The sequence below is a fragment of the Rhinopithecus bieti genome, unplaced genomic scaffold, assembly GCF_001698545.2.
Source record: "Rhinopithecus bieti isolate Rb0 unplaced genomic scaffold, ASM169854v2 scaffold_39870, whole genome shotgun sequence".
Taxonomy (NCBI): Eukaryota; Metazoa; Chordata; class Mammalia; order Primates; family Cercopithecidae; genus Rhinopithecus; species Rhinopithecus bieti.
This window is the reverse complement of record NW_016817144.1, coordinates 520272-543370: the sequence shown is the minus strand read 5'-3', so window position 1 is coordinate 543370 and position 23099 is coordinate 520272. Positions and strand designations below refer to the sequence as shown.

General features: G+C 43.7%; 1 protein-coding gene across 3 annotated transcripts in view; it reads left to right on the top strand.

The window, feature by feature from the left end:
* Nucleotides 1-23099, top strand: part of PITPNC1 (phosphatidylinositol transfer protein cytoplasmic 1) — a 346211-nt gene that overhangs the window by 189827 nt on the left and 133285 nt on the right. For all 3 annotated transcript variants that reach the window (XM_017855834.1, XM_017855835.1, XM_017855836.1), the window contains exons 3-4: nt 3564-3652; nt 4895-4902. In XM_017855834.1, the coding sequence (XP_017711323.1) occupies nt 3564-3652; nt 4895-4902 (97 nt within the window). The remainder of the gene's footprint in view (nt 1-3563; nt 3653-4894; nt 4903-23099) is intronic.

The following is a 23099-nucleotide window of genomic DNA, read 5'->3' as shown; positions in this document are numbered from 1 at the left end:
CAAATACAAAAATAAGCCTGGCGTGGTGGCACATACCTGTAATCCCAGCTATATGGTAGGCTGAGGCAGGAGAATTGCTTGGACCTGGGAACTGGAGGTTGCAGTGAGCCAAGATTATGCCACTGCCCTCCAGCCTGGGCGACAGAGCAAGCCTCTGTCTCAAATAAATAAATAAAGTAAGTAAGTAAGAAACCAAAGCTTTTGAAAAGTCTGTCTTTGGGAGGCATTGACAAAGCATCTGGGGGAATACGACACTGGTTATGGTATCATTTTGCCCCTCTTTTTCCTCAATGTCTCTAAAGCCTGAGCCCTGGTGAGATGGGCCATTGGAGGTTTGACCCTAGCCCATAGACCAAGGAGACTTGATTCAAACTTGCTCCCTTTCCAACAGAGAGGCTCTTGTTTGACACTTGAGAGTGAGCTTGAGTGACAGACTTTTTCTTGGAATTGTAGGCTGTGTGACAGTATACATCATGAAAATGACAGTAACAGTGGGGACTAATTTAATTCCATTTTCCTTTACAGGCCCTGATAAATCATTGCTGCAGGGAAAAATAAATTTTACTTTCAGACAAATGATTCGAATAATGATGTGCTCTGAGGAAATTGGGGGCTGAGAGAAGATCTGTTAGTGGGCTTAAAAATATTTAAATAGTGCATCATGGAAGTTGTTGCAAATGCCTCTCGTGCCTGGCCTGGAAAATACCAGAAGGAATCTCCTTTCCAGACTAATTAGAAGAGTCCAGGCCGGGCGCCGTGGCTCATGCCAGTAATCCCAGCACTTTAGGAGGCTGAGGCGGGCAGATCACCTGAGGTCAGGAGTTCAAGACCAGCCTGGTCAACATGGTGAAATCTTGTCTGTATTAAAAATACAAAAATTAGCTGAGCATGGTGCTGCATGCCTATAATCCCAGCTACTCGGGAGGCTGAGGCAGGAGAATAGCTTCAACCCAGGAGACGGAGGTTGCGGTGAGCCAAGATTGCGTCACTGCACTCCAGCCTGGGGGATAGAGCAAGACGTGTCCCAAAAAAGGAAGAGTTCCATAAAATATCAACCATCTTGACTAAATGATTGTAGTTTTTTAGGTCATCTCAATGGAAAAGATCATTGATTATTATGCTGCATATCCTATATAAGTTGGTGGCTGAAACACCTAAAATAGATTCTAGAATCTGGGGTCCTGAGGGACCATTTACAAATAGGAAAAGTCTCGACGTGGATGGAAAATTGCCAATAATTTTCACCTCTCTTCCAGAAAATGACTGTGGCTCAGGAGTCTGGTTCTGCTGGGAGGCTTTTAAAATGCTATAGGGAATGAATTATGGGGTGAGGAGGTACTTGGGCCCCAGAGTACTACTATGCATGAGGATTGGAGTGAATTTGAGGAGGGGTGCAGTGTAGATGGAACCCCTGCCCGCAAGAGGACAGTGGAGAATGGGCTTTAATACTGTAGAGAGACATATGCGTTTTGTCTAAGCTAAATAATGCCTGGCTTACTTGAGGGAGATTCTCCATCCCTGTGTCAGTCCATTAAAAGCACAAGAAAATCACCTGTCTGCAACTGGAATCCACATCTTCCCACACTACCATTGGCATATTGCGCTAGGGTATGGGGGCAAACAGGAAGGAACCAGAGGAAGTTTTGCTCATGACCATTTCCTGCAAGCGAGCCAGTGCAATTTTCCCACTGTCGGCGTCACCTGAGTTGCACTCCAACTTTGGTGATGGATGGAATACATCATCAGCGAAAGCTATAAAAACCCCATCCTTTTGAGCAGTGTGAACGTAAGGGAAATGAGCAGTTACCGCAGAGAGGATTTTATAGGAGTGAAAAATTCTGCATCAGAGCAAGCAAGGATTGTTATATGAATGATCAAACTGCTTCCGCTGACTCCTCACGGCCCGCCTAAGAGCAGGGGCCTTCATCTGACACTCACTCAACTTCCGGGGAGCTTTGCTTTCTCATTTGTTTTAACCCTGATGAACAGCCCAGAGCTATGGGTTAGGTCCGGCCAGCCACTGAGAATCCATCTTTGTCTTTTCAAAAGCCAGGCCTGGTTACTGTCAGAAATAAGAGAAACAACTGGGAAAGACAGGCAAGGTGCGCAGTATTTTATGGGCTCTGATTGTCATTTAGATTTCACATCCAAGAGGGGTTTGAGACTTGGGATTCTATTAGCTCATCTTGGAATTCAGAACTGCTTCTTGATGTTTCTTATGGCCAACATGTAGCCCTAAGGAGCTGAAAGTCTGCGAAGTCTCCCTGGATCTGATCCACTGCTAGACGTGAGTGGCCCAGACGCTTAGCTATAGGCCTCAGAGTAGGAAAGAAGCAAACGGTAACCTCTGGAAGGACAGAAACCCTTGGTTATTGGGCTGGGATAAAAATGAAATCATGCAGATAGGTCTTAAGGAATAGAAATATTATATATTTCAATATAATATTTAAGGAATTAGCTGGGGCTGCACTGTTCTCTAAGGTTTGCCTCTGAAGAAAAACAAAACTTCATTGGTTTTTGGTTTGCAAAAGACCTTGGGACCTGTGCCTTTTGAGAATTTGTTTTCTGCAAATGACTGCTCCAGAGGAATGGCTGTGTCATTTTATTGGCTTTGTAATAACTTTCCGAAACAAATTGCCGCAAACTAGGTGGATTAAAACAACACAAATTTATCCGCTAGCAGTTCTGGGGGCCGGAAACCCACAATCAAGGTGTCAGAAGTGTTGTTTCCTTCTGGGGAAACAGAGAGAATCTGTCCCGTGCCTCTGTCCCAGCTTCTTGGGTTCTTTGACTTGCAGCAACCCCACTCCCATGTCTGCGTCTGTCCTCGTGTGGCCGTCCCCTCGGTGTGTCTCTGAGTCTCAAATCTCTTTCTCCTTTCTCTTATAAGGATACCAGTCATTGGAGTTAGGGCTTACCCTAAATCCAGGATGATTTCATCTTGTGATCTTTAACTTAATTACATCTGCAAAGAGCCTTTTTTCAAATCAGGTCATATTCACAGTTACTGGAGGTTAAGATGTGGATGTATCTTTTGGGGCAGACACAATTCAACCCACTACAACTAGATTTTGTTCCTCTTCCTATCTCTAAGTTGCTGCTCTCTGTTGCTTTTGTCCATTTTCAAAAGGTCACTTGTATGGGTTGCTTAGGCTGACGTCTATCTCTAAGATTAGCTTCCTCTCCTTGCCAGTGTTTGGGCGTAAACATTCCACGATACCACTCCTAGGAGACAAAGGTCAGGCTGGCCAACCCTCCAGACATGGAACCCTTCAGGCCCTGAATTCCCGTGTCTTTGCAAATCCAAAGGGGCAGGCTGACAGTCTGATGGGGTCCCCCGCCAGGCTGTAGCCTTCTGTCTTTACACGTTTTGAGAGCACTTGAATATGCACGGGAAACAATTAACTATGACAGACACCAAAGAGATGGGGAAAGGGCAGCTGTGGAGAAAAGAGATGCCCCAGAATCCCCCTGATTTCTCCAGCATTTTATCCAGAAAAATGTGATAGTGTGGTGAGACTCTGAACAGACTCTAATTGTCCTTTTTCTTTCTTTCCTCTTAGCAAACTGCCTAGTTGGGCTAGAGCTGTTGTCCCCAAAATATTTTATGTGACAGAGAAGGCTTGGAACTATTATCCCTACACAATTACAGGTAAGTCCTTAGTACAACCGTATGCCACATGTAGTGAATGCAAGGACATAGGGTAGTTGAATTTCACTGATTCACAGTTGATGATCCAAGCAGGGCCTTGTGGGAGCCCCGTAGTATCCCTCTCCTTTTTTGGTTTCTTACTTGCAGGTCATCAGCACTTCTAACACAGACACAGAGATGGCAGGTGTCGGGGGGCTAAGCTAAGCCCATTCCATCTTCCTTCTTAGAGTTACAATGAATAGCTTATGGACGGCCAGGAGCAGTGGCTGACTCCTGTAATCCCAGCACTTTGGGAGGCCGAGGCTGGTGGATTACTTGAGGTCAGGAGTTCGAGACCAGCCTGGCCAAGATGGTGAAACCCCCGTCTCTACTAAAAATACAAAACCAGGAGGCAGAGGTTGCAGTGAGCCAAGATTGTGCCACTGCACACCAGCCTGGGTGACACAGCGAGACTCCATCTCAAAAAAAAAAAAAGCTTATGGAGAAGGAAGGTGAAGATCTTTATAGAGACGTTTCCAGAGGTTTTATGATTCTTATTTCCCTGTTTCCTCAATCATTCCCAAGTAATTTAGAGGTATGATTCGTCTATAAACAAGTTGCTTATTTTAATTTGTTTGTTTTTGCTACTCCAAATTTTGACTATAATTTGTATAAAAGATTCTCTGCCTCCAGATGACTTCCTTTGCTATTAGATAATATGAAAATCTTTAAGGTCGATTTGCCTCTCACTTGCAATGCAATGATAATAAACTCTTTGTACTGAATACTGTCCTGGAAACTGTGGCCAAAAACGCTCCGAAGATTTGGTTTCTGCCCTCAAACACACTAACATTTGAAATCCCACCTCAACATCGTCATAACAAGCTCTTCTTATTGGCTACAAAAGCTGCTTTTCCACTTAAAAGATTTCCTTTGTGGTTAATGAAATGCTCTACTGGAATTATTAGTCTTTCATTTGCTTTTATAATGCCAACTCTTTGGTTTTTAATTAGCCACAAACCTATAGGCTAATTGAATCTTGTCTTACTGTTCTTATGTGCCCAGCCACAGAAGTATCATGAAAGAATTTCAGTGCAAACATGGAGACATTCAGTATTTATGGAAGTTTCGTTAGTACATTTTTTGTAATTATAGTTCATCAGTATTTGTTAGTTCTGTGGTTTTATATTGCATATAAGCATGATCTAAATCATCTTTTGTCTCTTTTTTTCCCCTCTTCTTCAAATGAACATGTGGAAACAGAATACACAGTAAGTTTCATTTAATTATTTTAAACATTCTGTCTATGACCAGTGGAGTAATTGGAATATCTCTTGTATTACTTGTTTTATCAATGTAATAATTTTTAGAAAGGAATAATTCAGAGTCAGAAATATTTAAATGTAGGCTATTACATCGTTATATATAATGCAATAATTTGAATGTTCTCATTTGTTCAAGAATGTGAATCCTAATTTAAAGTGCCTTGATAGTCGCTTTATGTAATCAGCCTTTGCTTGTAATTTTTAAATAGCTTGACTGCTTTGTTGGTGATAGTTCACTATAATAGAAGAACAGTTTCTAGCAACGTGATATTAAAGAGATGATGGTAGTTATCGATGGAAGGTGGAGCTTTTACTCATGGACTGTGTCCTCATTCCTTGTTGGAGAAGCTTGAAAGTGAAGAGGCCAATGTGCAAACTATTTTGCACAACAGAGATTTGGGTTGGGCAGGTGCTGTGGCTTGATAACATTTCTTTTTTTCCTAAGAGCCTCTAGTGTTACTACCTAGACTGAAAGAAAAAAAGACAGAACCTATAATATCATTGTGTTGTGGTGTTTTCATTTGGATCATTTTCCCGAGCAACTAACAGGTCAGTCTATCACAACAAGAAAATAGTTTATGATTTTTTTTTTTTTTTTTTTTTTTTTGAGATGGAGTCTCACTCCATCGCCCAGGCTGGAGTGCAATGCATGATCTTGGCTCCACAGAAACTTCTGCCTCCCTGGTTCAAGCGATTCTCCTGCCTCAGCCTCCCAAGTAGCTGGGATTACAGGTGTGTACCACCATGCCTGGCTGATTTTTTTATTTTTTGGTAGAGATGGGGTTTCACCATGTTGGCCAGGCTGATCTCAAACTCCTGACCTTAGGTGATCCGCCCACCTTGGCTTCCCAAAGTGTTGGGATTACAGGCGTGAGCCACCGCACCTGGCCAATAGTTATGATTTTTTGAGCTGTGTTAAGAGTTGAATTTTTGGTTTCAATCCAGATTGCCAAAGGATAGAGAGGTGGTGAGAGAAATGGAAGAAAATGATTTGTCATGCCCTGGGCAGGAACATAGTACCCGACACATCATAGGTGCTCAGTGAATAGTTACTGAATGACAGAATGGACACATGAATTCTAGATGGATAAATGGTCCCAGCACAGGCTTTGGCATCAGAGAGGCTTGGCTGTCCTCCGGTTTTGCCACTCACTGGCCAGAGCTCCTAAGCGAGTGGCTCCCAACTGCCAATTCTTGAATTCACACTGGTCCTTGACTATGTTCTCCCTAGTCCTCTGCAGAATGAAGAAAAAACAGGAATAGTATTCAGAGATTTTTATAACATTGAATTTATTTCATCCAAAGTGCTGTTGGTAATTATATTCCATCATACTCGGATATTAAGATATCTTTTCTTTTTTGAAATAATAGGACTATATATAGTATTTCCCCCCACAATGTCCCTAACTTTGAAAAAAGAGGCAATTTTATGGCAAAATGCAAATGTAAAATTTTAGAAGCAGGGGAACCTTTGCTATAGAACAAGCATCTTAACTTTTCTGAACCTGTTTCCTCTTTTCTAAAATTAGAATAATCCCTCCTTCCTAGAGATATTAGCAGAAGGATTCAATGGTCTACCCTTGGATTGGAAAACATTTTCTTTAGAGGGTCATATTGTCTATTGTCAATGTTTTCTGTTTTGTGAGTTATATAGTCTCTGTCACTGCAAAAGCAGCCTTAGGCAGTATGTAAACAAATTAGCATGGTCATATCTACCCAGGTTGCATGTCAAATTTGTCCCCGAGGCTACTTTGCCAACTCTAAATATAATGCATAGAAAGCTGTTAGCACACTGCCTGTATACAGCAGGCAATTAAATGGTTCCCCACCACCAACACCACTCCCTAGTTCCATTGCTTCTAGCAACTGCATAATCATCGAGAGAGACTTTGGGCTGGGTGCAGTGGCTCACACCTGTAATCCTAGCACTTTAGGAGGCTGAGGCAGGTGGATCACTTGAAGTCAGGAGTTCCAGACCAGCCTGTCCAACATGGTGAAACCCTGTCTCTACTGAAAATACAAAGAAAAAAAAAATGTAGTCGGGTGTGGTGGCAGGCACCTGTAATCCCAGCTACTTGGGAGGCTGAGACGAGAGAATCATTTGAACCCAGGAGGCAGAGGTTGCAGTGAACTGAGATCCCACCACTGCACTCCAGCCTGGGCAACAGAGTGAGAGTCTGTCTCAAAAATAAAAAATTTAAAAATAAAGTCAACAGTCATTTATTAGGCATCAGGGAGGTACAAAACATCATGCTAGATGGCATAACTGAGAGATTATCTCTGCCATTTGGGGTCACAATCTGGTTGGAAATAGCTGGACATTCCAGTCAAAGCCTGGCAGTCGTCAGCAAGTCCTGGGCTTTTCTGGAGCCAAGAAGGGACTTAGCCAAGGAAACAAGTTGGCCTCAGACCTGTCCATTGGGCTGGATAAGCTCTGAACTGAGCTGCCAGCAGAGATTCATACCAGAGGGCAGAATCAATGGCTCTGGGAATCCAACCAGATAAAGCAGTTGCAATGTGAAAGGAAGGGTGCTGGCCTCTGCCTTGGGGACTTGAGTTTCAGGAACAGTCCCCAATGTGGGAGACGGGAAGAGAAGTACACAGCATTCAGGCAGGTTACTCAGTATCATGGTGCTAGAGAGATAAGGTTGCCAACTTTAGTAAGTGAAAATACAGGATGTCCAGGTAACTTTGAATTTTCAGATAAACGGTAAGTAATTTTTAGTATACGAATGTCCCAGATGTTGTATGGGACATAATTATGCCAAAAGATTGTTGTCTCACATTTTATCTGGCAACCTTACGGGAGAGAGATGGTGGTGTGGAAGAACTGGTCTCAGAGACTCAAGTACAAAAATCGGTCATGAGAACAGGGCACACTGATGGGCCAAGGGAAGGGAGGGGGCCGGAAGTGTGTAACGTGGGAATCCATCCTGCAATTGACATGCCGTAGGAACTCTAAGGCCAGACCAGAGATTCAGCTGTCTGGTCTGAATCTCTGCTGGCAGCTCAGCACAGAGCTTGTTCAGCCCAATGGACAGGTCTGAGACCAACAAATCAAATCAAGTGCATTTGATTTGGAGTGGTCGGAGGAACCACTCCAAGAGCCTTCCTGCCTCAGTTAGGATTGGCTCAGGAGGTGGAATGGAACGAGCTAGGCAGAGTTGGGGAAAATTAAGTGGTAGCAGATGAATACATAACTGTCAGCATTTTAAGGAAGACCTGTGTTGCATATAAGTGTTAGAGTTGTAGTGCCAACAGAGGATCGTAGGAAGGAGAGAGGGATTCTGCCAGGGAGAAATATGAGGAGGTTTCTCAGAGAAGGTCGCATGTGGGCTGGACCTGAAGGGAAAGTACAACTCCCCCTGCAGAGGCCTGTTCTGTCTTAGCTCATGTTGCTCTAATGAAACACCACAGACTGGGGGGCTTAAGCAGCAGACATTTATTTCTCACAGTTGCAGAGGCTGAAAGTGCTGGCCGACTGGGTTCCTGGTGAGTGCTGTCTTCCTGGTAAGCACGTGGCCATCTTCTTGCTATGCCCTCACATGGCAGAGACAAAGCAAGTTCTCTGGTCTCTTCTTTGAAGGGCACTAATCCCATCATGAGGACCCCACCCTCGTGACCTCATCCCTACCTGATTAGGTCCCAAAATCCCACCTCCAAACCCCATTGCATTGGGGATTACGAATTCAACATAGGAATTTGGGGGAGACACAGTTCAGCTCATAGCATGCTCCTTCCAGGCCCAGTGGGCAAGTGATGGAGGTGGATCCTGGCCACCTGGACATATGGAGGGCAGGTCGTGGTACTTTCAGTGTCAGGTCAAGGTCTAGATTTAATTCTCTGTGAGGAGGTCACATTGTTCCTGGCTAGTTCACTTTTATTTTCCATCCCAAATATAGGACAGCTTTTCTTTCCATCTCCCTGGTGACCAGGGGATCCGGATTTTTCTCTCTGACTCTAGTGCACTCCTCTGGGCCTGCAGTGTGCGGTTTGAAGCTGCCACCTCTTGACTCAGATTCAGCCATGTTCTCACGCTCTCTGCCCACGACAACCCCGGTGGCAGAACCCACCCTTGACTCTGACTCCAGAGTCTGCACCCAGGATTTATGACAGATGCTTTCAATTACCTTAGTCTTTTTTCCTGTTTTAGATGCTTTTGAATTGTGCTCTTTATCCCCTGATCCTTTAATCCTAAATACTTCTTCTTGCTGTCTTTCCCAAGCTCCATAGTTCCTGTTCTGTGCCCCAAAGCAAAACTTCCCCCAAAGTCAGAGCCCCAGCTAGGATCACGGTGCCCTTCCCTTCCTCAGAGAGGCAGCCTCAAGGGCTCGAAAACCTCCAAACCAATGTCTCTTCTCAGAAAGCATTAGTGTAGAGCACGAGGATGTCTATCCTAGGATCCCCTAGGTCTTAAATCTGACTGTTTAGCCTGTTACTCAGACCTCATGCTGCCCTCATTCGTGACAAAGCCCGGGCAAGGAAACCTATTTAGAGTCATCTAGGGCTTCAGCACTATCACAATTATCAAGACATAAGAGCTTTTTCATCACTGTGAGTGACTGCATGTGTTTAGAATTATGTGGAAATGCCATTTGCCCAGGAAGTGGGAAAAACATCTTTAGCTTGCTTATGGGGAAAAAAAAGTCTTAATTATACAGTAAACAAAGAACAACACAATGACAGTTTCACAGAGGACAGACCTTCAACCAGTTCTTCCAAACTGTTAGGTTCTTCGGAAGTTGGTAAAGTCTGCAAAGAAAGATGCCTGAGGAGACTGGCTGCCTTCCAAAGGAGTTGATTTTGTTTTTCTAGAGCTAAAAAAAAAAAAAAAAACAAAAAAACAGTCTGCACTTTTAGATGAGCATAAATCAGCAGTACCAATTCAGCCTTGGTACTAATGAAGAACAAAGGATTTTCTTCTTGTTTGCAGGAATTTGAAAACTTAAGTTATAGGAAATTGATAGCAGGGACCTAGAGTATACAGTTGGTATATATATTTTGCTGCCGTGACCACCCCTCTCCACCAGCATCTCTCTTAATAAGAATCCACAAAAGAGGAGAAATGGGATGCACCTTTGTGTTAGTTAGAATGATAGAAGCAAAAGCAGGTGGGTCGTCAATGTTATGCAATATTTTAAATTATTTAGATGAAAGAGGTGGAAAAATAAAATTGTAACAGACCAGAGAGGCTGAAATGACTCTTTAATGAGAACCTCAAATCGTATTGAGCCACTGTGAGAGAGAGATTCCTCAGGGCTGGTTTAGAAGAGCCAAGAAGGAGAGGAAAGCCTGCTCACAGCTGAGAGTCTGACATAGGTCACCCCAGGTGAACCCAGGTTATCTGCCCAGGAGTGGCCATGGGGAGATTGAGATATTTTTCTGAAAGCCACTAAACTATCTGGGATAGGAATTGCACTCACAGTCTGGACCTTATCAAGCTCCCCTAGTAATCCGAAGAGCTGATGGATGCTGTATTTAGAGACCAGTGACCCCCATTCCTCACAAGCCCTGTCTCCCTTTTTTTTTTTTTTTTTTTTGAGACGGAGTCTCGCTCTGTCGCCCAGGCTGGAGTGCAGTGGCCGGATCTCAGCTCACTGCAAGCTCCGCCTCCCAGGTTCACGCCATTCTCCTGCCTCAGCCTCCGGAGTAGCTGGGACTACAGGCGCCTGCCACCTTGCCCGGCTAGTTTTTTTATATTTTTTAGTAGAGACGGGATTTCACCGTGTTAGCCAGGGTGGTCTCGATCTCCTGACCTCGTGATCCGCCCGTCTCGGCCTCCCAAAGTGCTGGGATTACAGGCTTGAACCACCGCGCCCGGCCCCTGTCTCCCTTCTTAAGCCTTTCTTCCCCTCACCTTCCCCTGAGTCCCAGCCAAGGGGCAGTACAAACCACTGTATTCCATAACTGGGAACACAGGGACAAATCCAGGGAAGATTATGTTTATTATACCAGACCTCTAGGATTGGGCTTGTTTAGAAGGAAATTAAAGAAAAAAATCTGGCTATCTCACCTACAATGTAAGCTAAGAGGGTGAAAGTCCCTAAGAGTCCCTTCTTGGAGGCCATGGGGTCAGGAGTTAGTAGGTTAGGAAATAACTTTTATCTATGTATCACAGTTAAGCTTGGATATCTAGTGCAGTACATAATTTTTTTAGACAAAGGGAAGTATCCTTTTTATAGGGACCAGGCCAAAGAAACAGTCCTCCAGTTTGGGGCACTGATGAACAAGGCAGCAATTAGGCACGGGCCTGAAAAGGACCGTTACAGAGAAGATGACAGTTCATGCCAGTAATTCCAGCATTTTGGAAGGCCGGGATAGGCGGATCACTTGAGGTCAGGAGTTTGAGACCAGCCTGGCCAACATGGCGAAACCTTGTCTCTACTAAAAATACAAAAATTAGCTGTGCATGGTGATATATGCCTGTAATCCCAACTCCTCAGGAGGCTGACTTTGAACCCAGGAAGTGGAGGTTGCAGTGAGCCGGGATCATGCCACTGCACTCCAGCTTGGGTGACCAAGCGAGACCCTGTCGCAAAAACAAAAACCAAACAAACAAAAAAACCCAAAAACAAAGAAGATTATGTGAGACCGGTGTCATAATAGGGCCAGAACGACTGAGCTAAAAAATCTTCACAGTTCTAGAGAATTTAGATGGAAGCAGTCTAGAACCATTTATAACTACCATTTAAGATGGTGCACAGCCAATTAAGTAAGGGATGGATTATACAGAGCTAAACAGATTGTATAATTACAGGACTTCTCAGAGCCTTTCCTATTCTAATGTACATTGTGAATCTCCAAAGGGAGCTGTGGCATGCAACATTTCCCAAGCTTATTTGTCCAAGGGATCTTGGATTTTGCAAGGCCAATCTTGTAAGACTTAGAGGTGTTCCAGAAACTTCTCTTCAGGTCAGAGCCATTATGTGCCCACTAACTATGCCAGTGGATCAATTCTATTTCAGTAAATGTTGTTTTCTTCTAAATTTCAGTGAGCTAATGTGTTGCCTGCAGATGACTGTTACTCAGATACCAAAGTTTTTTGAAGAATGCCCAACAGTAATGGAAGTGTTTTATTTTTAGAATCAGGTGACACAGAACCCATAAGTTCCTTTTCAAGCAAAGTCAGTTCTGTTCAACCACACAGCAAAGTCAGCAGTACGTTGGGATGGCAGTGGGTTTGTGCATTTGGATTTGTTTCCATTTAGAAAATGAACTGGTTGTGGCCGGGCGCGGTGGCTCACGCCTGTAATCCCAGCACTTTGGGAGGCCAAGGCGGGTGGATCATGAGGTCAGGAGATCGAGACCATCCTGGCTAACACGGTGAAACCCCATCTCTACTAAAAATACAAAAAAAGAAATTAGCTGGGCGTGGTATTGGGCACCTGTAGTCCCAGCTACTCGGGAGGCTGAGGTAGGAGAATGGCATGTACCCGGGAGGTGGAGCTTGCAGTGAGCCAAGATCACACCACTACACTCCAGCCTGGGCAACAGAGCAAGACTCCATGTCAAAAAACAAAACAAACAAACAAACAAAAACAAAAAACAAAAAAAGAAGAAGGAAGAAAGGAAGGAAAGAAAGAAAGAAGGGAAGAAAGAAAGTAAGTGAACTGGTTGTACCGGTGAGCCAGTTGCAAACCAGCCTATTCACAGATGTACCGCTGCCCTTGTGTGGGACCAGAGCTTGTCTCTACATCTCAGCAACCCAATTAGTGCCTGGTGAAGCAGGAGCTTTGGAACAGCCAGTTTTGTTTGTTCAGATTATCCCATTTCCATTTGCTCTAGCTGTTCCCAAGCTCTTCTTTGGACTTCAGAGAAAATTAACTCAGCCATTTCTAGGGGAGAGAGCAGGTGATAGAACACATGGCTCGACCGTAACACAACGTAACATTTTAAAATTGTTTGCATTTTTTTAACACCACTCGAAATGACTTTGCGGAGGGCAATCAACAGAGAAAACAAAGTTGTTTAAGGGAATGTTCAGTAGAAGATTTTACTAAGAAATTCTCCTTTTCTTCTTTGTTGTTTATTTTCCACTTGGCAGTACTGAAAAATTTGATTTCCCTTCTGCCGTTTACAAATGTCTGTGGAGTTGTGTTCAGTTCAGTTGTTGAGATCTGCAGAATACAACTGGAAAGATTTTGTGGGCAGATTTCTTTCTGTAAAAATAAAACAGTATGACTATGGGTATACTAACATAGTATATTTCAGGGATTAAAGTGAATGCAAAGGCCGGTAGTGGTGGCTCACGCCTGTAATCTCAGCACTCTGGGAGGCTGAGGCGGGTGGATCACTTGAGGTCAGGAGTTCAAGACAAGCCTGGCCAACATGGTGAAACACCATCTCTACTAAAAATACAAACATTAGCTGGGCGTGGTGGCATGTGCCTGTAATCCCAGCTACGCCTGAGGCTGAGGCAGGAGAATCGCTTGAACCCAGAAGGCAAAGGTTGCAGTGAGCCGAGATCTCACCATTGCATTCCAGCCTGGGTGACAGTGTAAGACTCTGTCTCAAAAAAAAAAAAAGGAATGCAAAATTGCCCTGAGGTCTTTGATCTTTTTGATCAGTAAGATACTATGAACTACACAATAGTGTTTATTTCTTTACTGTCTAGACACATGTCGATACATCTTTTCAGTTCAGAATTTTAAACATTTTCTTTTTTTTTCTTTTTTTTTTCTGAGACAGAGTTTTGCTCTGTCGCCCAGGCTGGAGTGCAGTGGCGTTATCTTAGCTCACTGCAAACTCCACTTCCCAGGTTCACGCCATTCTCCTGCCTCAGCCCCCCGAGTGGCTGGGACTACAGGCGCCTGCCGCCATGCCTGGCTAATTTTTTGTATTTTTAGTAGAGACAGGGTTTCACCGTGTTAGCCAGGATGGTCTTGATCTCCTGACCTCGTGATCTGCCCACCTCAGCCTCCCAAAGTGCTGGGATTACAGGCGTGAGCCACCGCGCCCGGCTGATACTATTTTCTTAAGTGAGAATTTGCCAGGTTGATGAAGAGGGATGATTCTTAACCATTTTTAACAGAGAAGGCTTGCCATCTGAAAGTTTCCTACCTGGCCGTGTGCTCACCTGTATTTGGGAAGTCACACTGATCCATTCCCATCTCTGTTATTATTATTTTTAATTATAAAATAGAGACAGGGTTTCGCTATGTTGCCCAGGCTAATTTCAAACTCCTGGGCTCAAGCAATCCTCCTGCCTCAGCCTCCCAAAGTGCTGGGATTACAGGTGTGAACCACCGCACCTGGCCCTATCTCTGTTATTTACATGCAATTCTTCTTATTTGATGTGGTCTCCCTGTCTCTTTACATTCTTGTCTTCCATTATGGTATGTAGGTATCCGTATTCATGAGCATCCTCTGCTTATTTCTGCCTTGACAAGTCCAGCCCTAGATCATATGAGCCTGAATTTTGTTTCCCTGCATGATTATCCTAGAAGTGCAAGCAAATAGCAAACCATCCCCCATTCAGAAAACATGCTTTCATTCATGTCTTCGGCTCTGTCTTCCTTCTGGCCTTGCTTTCCTAGTGAGTTGCTATTACTCAGCATGTCAGAGGATGGGACGAGGATCCATGAGTGAATGAAATAATGAATGAAATAATGAATGAACAGAAGTCTCTGTGTAGGGTGCGGGCTGGTGAGGAGCAGCAGAGAGGTCTGCGTGCATTTCTGTGCTGTGGCTGAAATACAAGCAGCTGTTTTCCGGCTGTGTTTCGAAGCTCTGCCTTCCACACAGTCCCTTCCTCTCACCCTCCTCCACGTCTCTTTCAGGTCCCACCGTTCCTCTTGGCCACATTTTTCTTCCTATGCAGCATGTATTTAGGAAGTCACGCTGATTCATCCTCATTTCTATTATTTACTTGCAATTCCTTTTCTTCCTTTCCTTTTTCCTTTAAAATTCTACTTTTTTTCTCCACTTAAGTTCCTCTTCTCACTTTTCTGGAACTCTCTTCTTTGCAATTTTTTTCTCCAGATACCCTGTCACCATTACCACCCACCTTATCTGTATCTAAAGTCATACATAGCCCTCAGAAGCCAGAAGGGCGAAGAGACCTCAGATATCTCCCTTATTTCCTTTCATCTTTGCCTGTATGGTAACTAAGGTTCTGAGTAGAGGGTGACGTCAGACATTTACCTTTTTGAAATTGATGTGTGTATTAAAGATCTTCTATGCACAAAAGAGATATTTATATTTTACCTTCCAAGCATGGGGTAAAATTTCTATCAAAATGGGGGGATAAAAATTATTTAATAAATAAAGGAAGCTGAAAGGTATTTTAAGATCTAGGTGTCTACCAACTGTCTGTATATACATTTATCGTCCACTTTCTTCTACTTTTCAAGCAACACAGACTTTTCTCATTTATTTTCCAGTAGCTCCAGCCCCAGAGTCCTAGAAGATAAATAAGCCCTAAACTCTATGCCTGCCCTCATTAGCACTATGGAACATTCTGGATGTGAGTCTCCTGTTGGTGAAGAGAGGAAACACTTGCAAATCTAGTTGTATTAATGATCCCATCTCAAGTTGCAATTCCCAGTGTGGCCTTGCAGCGCAGTTACTGTGATAACATAGAACACAGTACCAGAGAATCGATGTCATCCACAGGGGAACTCCATTAGAGAGAAAGTCAGGTCTGTATAGAGTTTCATGCTCGTGGATAGCAGGGAACACGTTTTGCATACTGTCAGAACAAGATGGCAAGAGAAGAATGCATTGAATTCTAGATAAAAGCTAAGAGGAAATTATCTTTTAAAAGCCTATAAATACTTCATCAACTCCAAGCCAGCTCCTCAACTCTTCCATTTAACTTTCTGGATGCTAGGCCCCTTGTAAAGTGCTGCTTTCAGACAAGGAAGAATTTGGGCTGGTGAACAGGAATAAAGTGCTGAGTTACTGGGCTGAGGGTTCTTCTCAATGAGTGGTTTTCAAACTGTCCTTCTGTAGGTCCAGGAGATTCCATGGACAGGTCTCAGTGGCCATTCTGTCCCTAATATTTTATTTAAAGAAAGAATTCTGATGCCAGTTTAAATGGTTTGAAAACTACTGAACGGTAACATCTCTCAGCTCCTGCCCTATTCTAAAGACCATGAATAAGTGTGATGTATGTGAGACAGGAACCACTTGAAGCAGCAGTTCCCAAACTTAACAGATTTGCACCTCCTCCCTCCACTTAGTGGTGCTTATATTAGTCAAGGTTCTCCAGAGAGACAGATCCAGTGGTGGGGGGATGTGGGGAGAGAGAGAGATGGGTGTTTGGATAGATAGATAGGTAGACAGATTATATAGATAGATTAGATACATAGATTAGATAGATGGATGAATAGCTAAATGATCGATAGATGTTAACAGATAAGAGAGATGGATAGCTAGATAGCTAGATTAGGTAGATGGATGGATAGATAGATGATAGATATTAATAGATAGATGGATTGATTAGATAGGTAGATTGGATGGATGGATGGATGGATGGATGGATGGATGGATGGATATTAACAGAGAGATGGATAGATTAGATAGCTAGATTAGGTAGATGGATAGATAGATGATAATAATAGATGGATGGATTGATTAGATAGGTCAGGTTGGAATGGATGGATATTACACAGATAGATGGATAGATAGATAAAACAGATTAGGATAAAAAGATAGTTAAGGTAGATTGGATGGATGGATGGATGATGGACTGGATGATGGATGGATGATGAGGGGATTTGGTAGGAAATTGGCTCACGTGATTTAGGGAGACTGAGAAGTCACAATAGCCCACCCTGCAAGTGTAGACCCCTGGGGGGCGCCAGTAGTGGTGGCTGAGTTCAAGTCAGAAGGCTTAGGAACCAGGGGAGCCGCGAGTGTAGGTCCTGGAGTCCCCAAAGGCTGAGGAGCCTGGAGTTGTTGTGCAAGGACAGGAGCGGGGAGTGTGGTCCCCCACTCCAAAGCAGATAGATCCATGACATTCGCCTTTCCTCTGTGTTTGTACCTCTCCAGCACCTCAGCAGGTTGTGAATGGTGGCCCACCCACATCGAGGATTGGATCTTCCTCACCTAGTCATGCCAACTCACATGCCGTCTCTGGAAACCCCCTCACAGACACACCCCAAAAATGAGGCTTTACTAGCTTCTAGGTATCCTTAATCTAGTTAAGTTGATTCCTAAAATTAAGCATCCAAGTGTTCCTTTATAACATACTCCTCCTTTAAGTTTAGAGTAGATTAAATTATAAGAATGTTTGGAAAAAAGCTTGTGACTTCCTTTAAGATAATATAGTTACTCCTGGGATTCACTCATTTTTAAATTGGGTTTAAATTTTTTCTGCTTACTAAAATGGTAGACATTTATTGTAACACCCAAGCATTATAAAAAATCTATACCACAGAAATAAAGAAACTTCATAATTTCCACTACTCTCCATGAGAATGTTTTCCCATATTTTTCGGTGGCGGATACTAGTTTTTCCATATTTTCGGTGTGTATACTTGTTTGCCATGTTTTCAGTGTGTATACTCGTTTTCCATGTTTTCAGTGTGCATACAAGTTTTCCATGTTTTCAGTGTGTATGCTAGTTTTCCGTGTTTTCGGTGTGTATACTAATTTTCCATGTTTTCGGCATGTATATTCGTTTTCCATGGTTTTGGTGTGTATATTCGTTTTCCATGTTTTCGGTGTGTATACTAGTTTTCCACGTTTTTTTGGTGCGTATACTTGTTTCCATGTTTTCAGTGTGTATACTAGTTTTCCATGGTTTTTTGGTGTGTATACTTGTTTCCATGTTTTCAGTGTGTATACTAGTTTTCCATGTTTTCGATGTGTATACTAGTTTTCCATGTTTTGCAGTGTGGATACTAGTCTACTTTCTTTTCTTTTACAAAATGGTGCTATCCTGTTTTACACTTTGCTTTTTTAATGGTTTGAGAGTCAATCACAGTGTACTTACCCAGCCTTCTACTGGTGAACTTTGACTTGTTTCCAGGTTTTTTTATAGGACCAACAATACAGTTAATGAATATGTGTTTATTTGTAATATTTTTTCACATCTGATAATTCATGCTAGAGTTCTGGGCAGGGTTTTTTGTTTGTTTGTTTGTTGTTTTTTGATACAGGGGCTCACTCTGTCACCCAGGCTGGAGTGCAGTGGCGCAATCTTGGCTCACTGCAACCGCTGCCTCCCAGGTTCAAGCGATTCTCCTGCCTCAGCTTCCCTAGTAGCTGGGATTACAGGTGTGCACCACCACACCCAGCTAATTTTTATATTTTTAGTAGAGACAGGGTTTCCCCATGTTGGCCAGGTTGGTCACAAACTCCTGGCCTTGACTGATCCAACCACATCAGCCTCCCAAAGTGCTGAGATGACAGGCGTGAGCCACAGCACAGGGCTTGTACCTGTTTTTAAAAGTACTTTCACAGTAAGAATTCACCTAAGCCACTATATTTAAATTTAATTTTTGAAAATTATTGTGTTTTCAGGGTACTAGGGTATTTTGGCATCTAAAGGAATACCAATGAATTTCTGAAATGAATAATTATTTCCCAAATATATCTTTTGAGTAACTCCTGGTTTTCCTGATTTGGGATTGTTTAAAGCAAGGTATGTCTATCCTATGACCAATTCACACACACATATTTTCTCTGCTGTGAGTGGCCACAGCACATACTGAGAAGCAAAGCCTGTGCTTTCAACCTCTGCTTCCCTGGAAGCACTTCCATGATTTCCTGATAGTCAACAGTCAGCATGAAATCACAACCATGCCTGTCAGAGCCAGACAGCCTGGCTTGAATCCCATCTCCCCTACGCGTTTGTTGTGTGACTTGGAGCACACTGTTGGACGTTTCCGTGCCTTTGTTTCTTCATCTGTAAAATGGGGATGTATGAGGGCTAATGAGTTAATAGATGAACTGATATGTATCAAATACTTGGACCAGTGCCTATTGACAGGAAGGATGGTATAACACTATTGTCATTATAACCTCGGTATCGGGTTGTGTCTGTCCCTGACTGGACGTGTAGAATGTTGGCCACGTCTCCTTTGGATTGTCATTTTGACACAAAGGTATCCCAGAACCTCCCAGGGTTAAGAAATACCTGGGCAGGCCGGGGACGGTGACTCACACCTGTAATCCCAGCACTTTGGGAGGCCGAGGCAGGCGGATCACGAGGTCAGGAAATCAAGACCATCCTGGCTAACACGGAGAAACCCCGTCTCTACTAAAAATACAAAAAATTAGCTGGGCATGGTGGCGGGTGCCTGTAGTCCCAGCTACTCGGGAGGCTGAGGCAGGAGAATGGCATCAACCTGGGAGGCGGAGCTTGCAGTGAGCCACAGTCGCACCACTGCACTCCAGCCTGGGCAACAGAGTGAGACTCTGTCTCAAAAAAAAAAAAAAAAAACCTGGGCAACAAGAAGTACTGTCAAGGAGGTGGAGAAATTGGAACTTTCCTACACTGCTTATGGGAATGTACAAGGGTGCAGCCACTTTGGAATGTGGTAGCCGTCTGGAAGTTCCTCAGAAGGTTAAACATAGAGTTACAGTATGATCAGCAATTCTACACTAGATATACACTCTAGAGAAATGAAAACATGGCTGGGTGCGGTGGCTCACACCTGTAATCCCAGCACTTGGGGAGGCCAAGGTGGGGTGGATCATGAGGTCAGGAGTTCAAGGCCAGCCTGGCCAACATGATGAAACCCCGTCTCTACTAAAAATACAAAAATTAGCCAAGTGTGGTGGCAGGTACCTGTAATCCCAGCTAATCTGGAGGCTGAGGCAGGAGAATTGCTTTAACCAAGGGGGCAGAAGTTGCAATGAGCCAAGATCATGCCACTGTACTCCAGTCTGGGCAACAGAGTAAGACTCCATTTCAAAAAAAGAAAGAAAGAAAGAAACGAAGACATATATCCACACAAAAACTTGCATAAGAATACCTGTGGCAGTATTGTTCATAGTAGCCAAAAAATAGAAACAAATGTTCATCAACTGATAAATGGAGAAATCGAATGTGGTATGTCCATACAGTGGACTCTTATTTGGCCAGAAAAAGGAATGGAGTACCCATACATGCCTTGAAGGGAAAGAAGCCAGGAACAAAAGACCACATATGATACACTTCCATTTATAGGAAATGTATAGAATAGACAAATCTTAGAGACAGAGGAGATTAGGGGTTGCGTACAATGTGATGTTGCAGGTAGGCGGGAATGGGGACGTGACTGCTGATGGATACAGGGCTTCTTTGGGAGGTAATGGAAATGTTCTAAAATTAGATTGTCATAATGGTTGTATAACTCTGAATATACTAAACACCATTAACTTGTATACTGCAAATTGGTGAATTATATGGTATGTGAATAAAGCTATTTATTTATTTATTTTATTTTACTTTTTCAGAGATGGGATCTTGCTCTGTCACCCAGGCTGGAATGCAGTAGTGTGATCATAGCTCACTGCAACCTCAAACTCCTGGGCTCAAGTGATCCTCCTGCCTCTGTTTCTTGAATAGTAAAGCTATATTTTTTGGGGAACAGGGGGAAACAGCTCCTGAGTTCGGGTGGGGTAGGCTCCCAGAATCTACCAACTTAGTGAAAGCAAGGCATCAGGAGAGAGGCCTGGAATCTGTTTTTAACAAGCCCAGCAAATGAGGCATCATTAAGTAGGTCTTAGAAATACAGTATCATAGAGAATATTTTATTTTATTTTATTTTTATTTTACATTGTAAAGTTGGATAGGGTAGGATTAATATCTTTTAGCTTACATTTTTGCTACAGACTAGGTGCTGTGGAAATACAGTATCCTTTGATGACAATAATGACAGTCTTCAAAGTGAGCGGTGCATATCCTTCCAGAAGTTTTGCACTTCTTGCTTCTGAAGTACAGTGCCCTAGAGGGCCTCAGACCCATCCCCAGGGCCCCCGTTCTCTGCAGCCACCATCATCTCTCTCTCTTTGCAGGTGCAGAGACAGCAGTAAGGGCTGCCAGCACCACCCAGAAACTGACTATGAAATCCCCAATGTGTCTGACCCTTTCTCTTTAAGACTTTGGTTTGCTTACATTTCATTTTGTTCCTGTAAGTGTTTCTTATTGCCATAGCAACCCTAATCAATCACTGGACCAAAAATAGCTCTTTCATGTTTTCCAAAGCATGTCTGTAGTGAATTGGAAATTCAGTTCTGCCGTGCATTTTGCATATGCTGTTTTCATTTCCCGACACTGAACCTGGGAGGGCTTGTGTCTGGAAATTATTCTTACAGAGACCCAGATACCTGACTTGTCTTTCCTGGCGTTCTTCTTCCCCACTGCAGATCCCCCCATCACTTCCAAAAGCTACAAGCAGATGCATTTAAATGTTCCATCATCACTTTCCTGCACATTGAGTTTTAGGTGCTGGAGGTTTTACAGGTACCAGAATATCACTTTTCAATAAGAGGTTCATCCTGGTGGATTCCACTGGGTTTGGAAGGCCAATTATAGATGCTTAGACACCAGATAAAAGGAAGAGGGTCATGGCAGGGAGCAGATGGCAGCAACACCTGTAAGATTCCTCTGGCTTAGGTGGATCTAAGCTAGAAAATCAAAGATGAGATGATAGGCAAGCTCCTGCCTTGATTCCCTGACTTCTTCCTAACACTGCTCCTGTTTTTAGGGGGTTGGGGCAAAACAAACACTGGATGCAATTAAGTGAATATTTTCTATGATTCTTTCTCTGCTTTATTCTCCCTGCCAAGCTGTGCCTTTAGTTGAGAAGAGGAAGAGAGATAAAAAAGAAAAGATTTTTCATGAGAAAGAGGATTCCAGACCTGGAGTGAGCCCAGAGGAGGAAGAAGAGGTGGAGAGGGACAGAAATGACTCACTGATTTCCCCCAGGCTCCGGGGACAGGAGTACTTTTGTGCCTCCCCCTCTGCCTGTAAGCAGAGTCATCTCTGTGGCCTCAAGGGTTCCCAACTTCTGTTTTATGCTTCTGTTTCTTAACTTCTTTGAGCCTTGGTTTTGGCAATTGGGCTGAGTGAACCAGCAGAGGTGCGCCCTTTAGATCTAGGAAAGAAAAGAGTTCACGGAGAACCTGGTAGAGTTTTTGTTCCCTGCATGAAGTCAGCAGGGGGCCAAGGGAAAGCTCAGAGAAGAGACCAGTGGAAGGGGCACCTGCGCAGAAGAAGAGGTACCTGCCCAGAAGAAGGGGCTGCCAAGGATGGAGCCTGGGACACGTGGTGACATTTCCTCAGCAGCAGGGCAGGTCAGGGATTCAGAGTGAGTCTGGAAGAGCCCAGATCTGCTCTGTGGTTTGGCCACCTTCCTTGCCATGGGCAGGAGCCATCAGGTGTCCTACGGGTGCCTTTCCGGAAGCCTCTGCATCCTTGCATCTTCATAGTGGAGGATCTGCCTTTGACCCCAGCTCAGCGTTCTCGTCCACATTGCCTAGGAGTGTATACAATGGAGTGGACCAACATCTCTCCAGCACCTGCCAGGTGCTGCTTGGCCCTGGACATTCATTATCTCTTTTCATTCTCACCCCACAGCTTTGAGGTTGCGATTGTCTCCATTTGATAGATGAGGAAACTGAAGCTCAGAGGGATTCGGCAATTTGCCCCAAGTCACACAGTTTGTTGGAAAAGAAGCTGGGGTTTGAACTGAAGTCTGTTTTCCTCTAAACACCTGTATTTTTTTTTTCTACTAAATCACCATGCTCCCTCTCTGTGGGTTAGGTGCCTGCTGCTGCATCTGGACACCAGATAATGACAAGCTTGCTGACATCAGTTACTAGTAAATATCACTCTGGGCAATAAGCAGTGGCCATTGATTGACAAAGCAGGTGACGTCATAGGTGGAACTACTAAGTCAGAAAAAGCACCAATTCCCCCTTCCCTTGCACATGCTTGAACCTCAAAGTCAGTGATGCTTTACACAGATGAAAGCCAGATGGGCGATTTGGAAGAAGGCAGCCAGCAGCCTGGGTGTTGTGTTGGTTTTCTCTTGCTGTGTAACAAATCTCCCACAAATTTAGCAACTTAAAACAACACAAGTGGCTGGGTGCAATGGCTCATGCCTATAATACCAGCACTTTAGGAGGCCGAGGTTGGAGGATCTCTTGAGCTCAGGAGTTTGAGACCAACCTGGTCAACACAGTGAGAGCTCATCTCTACTAAA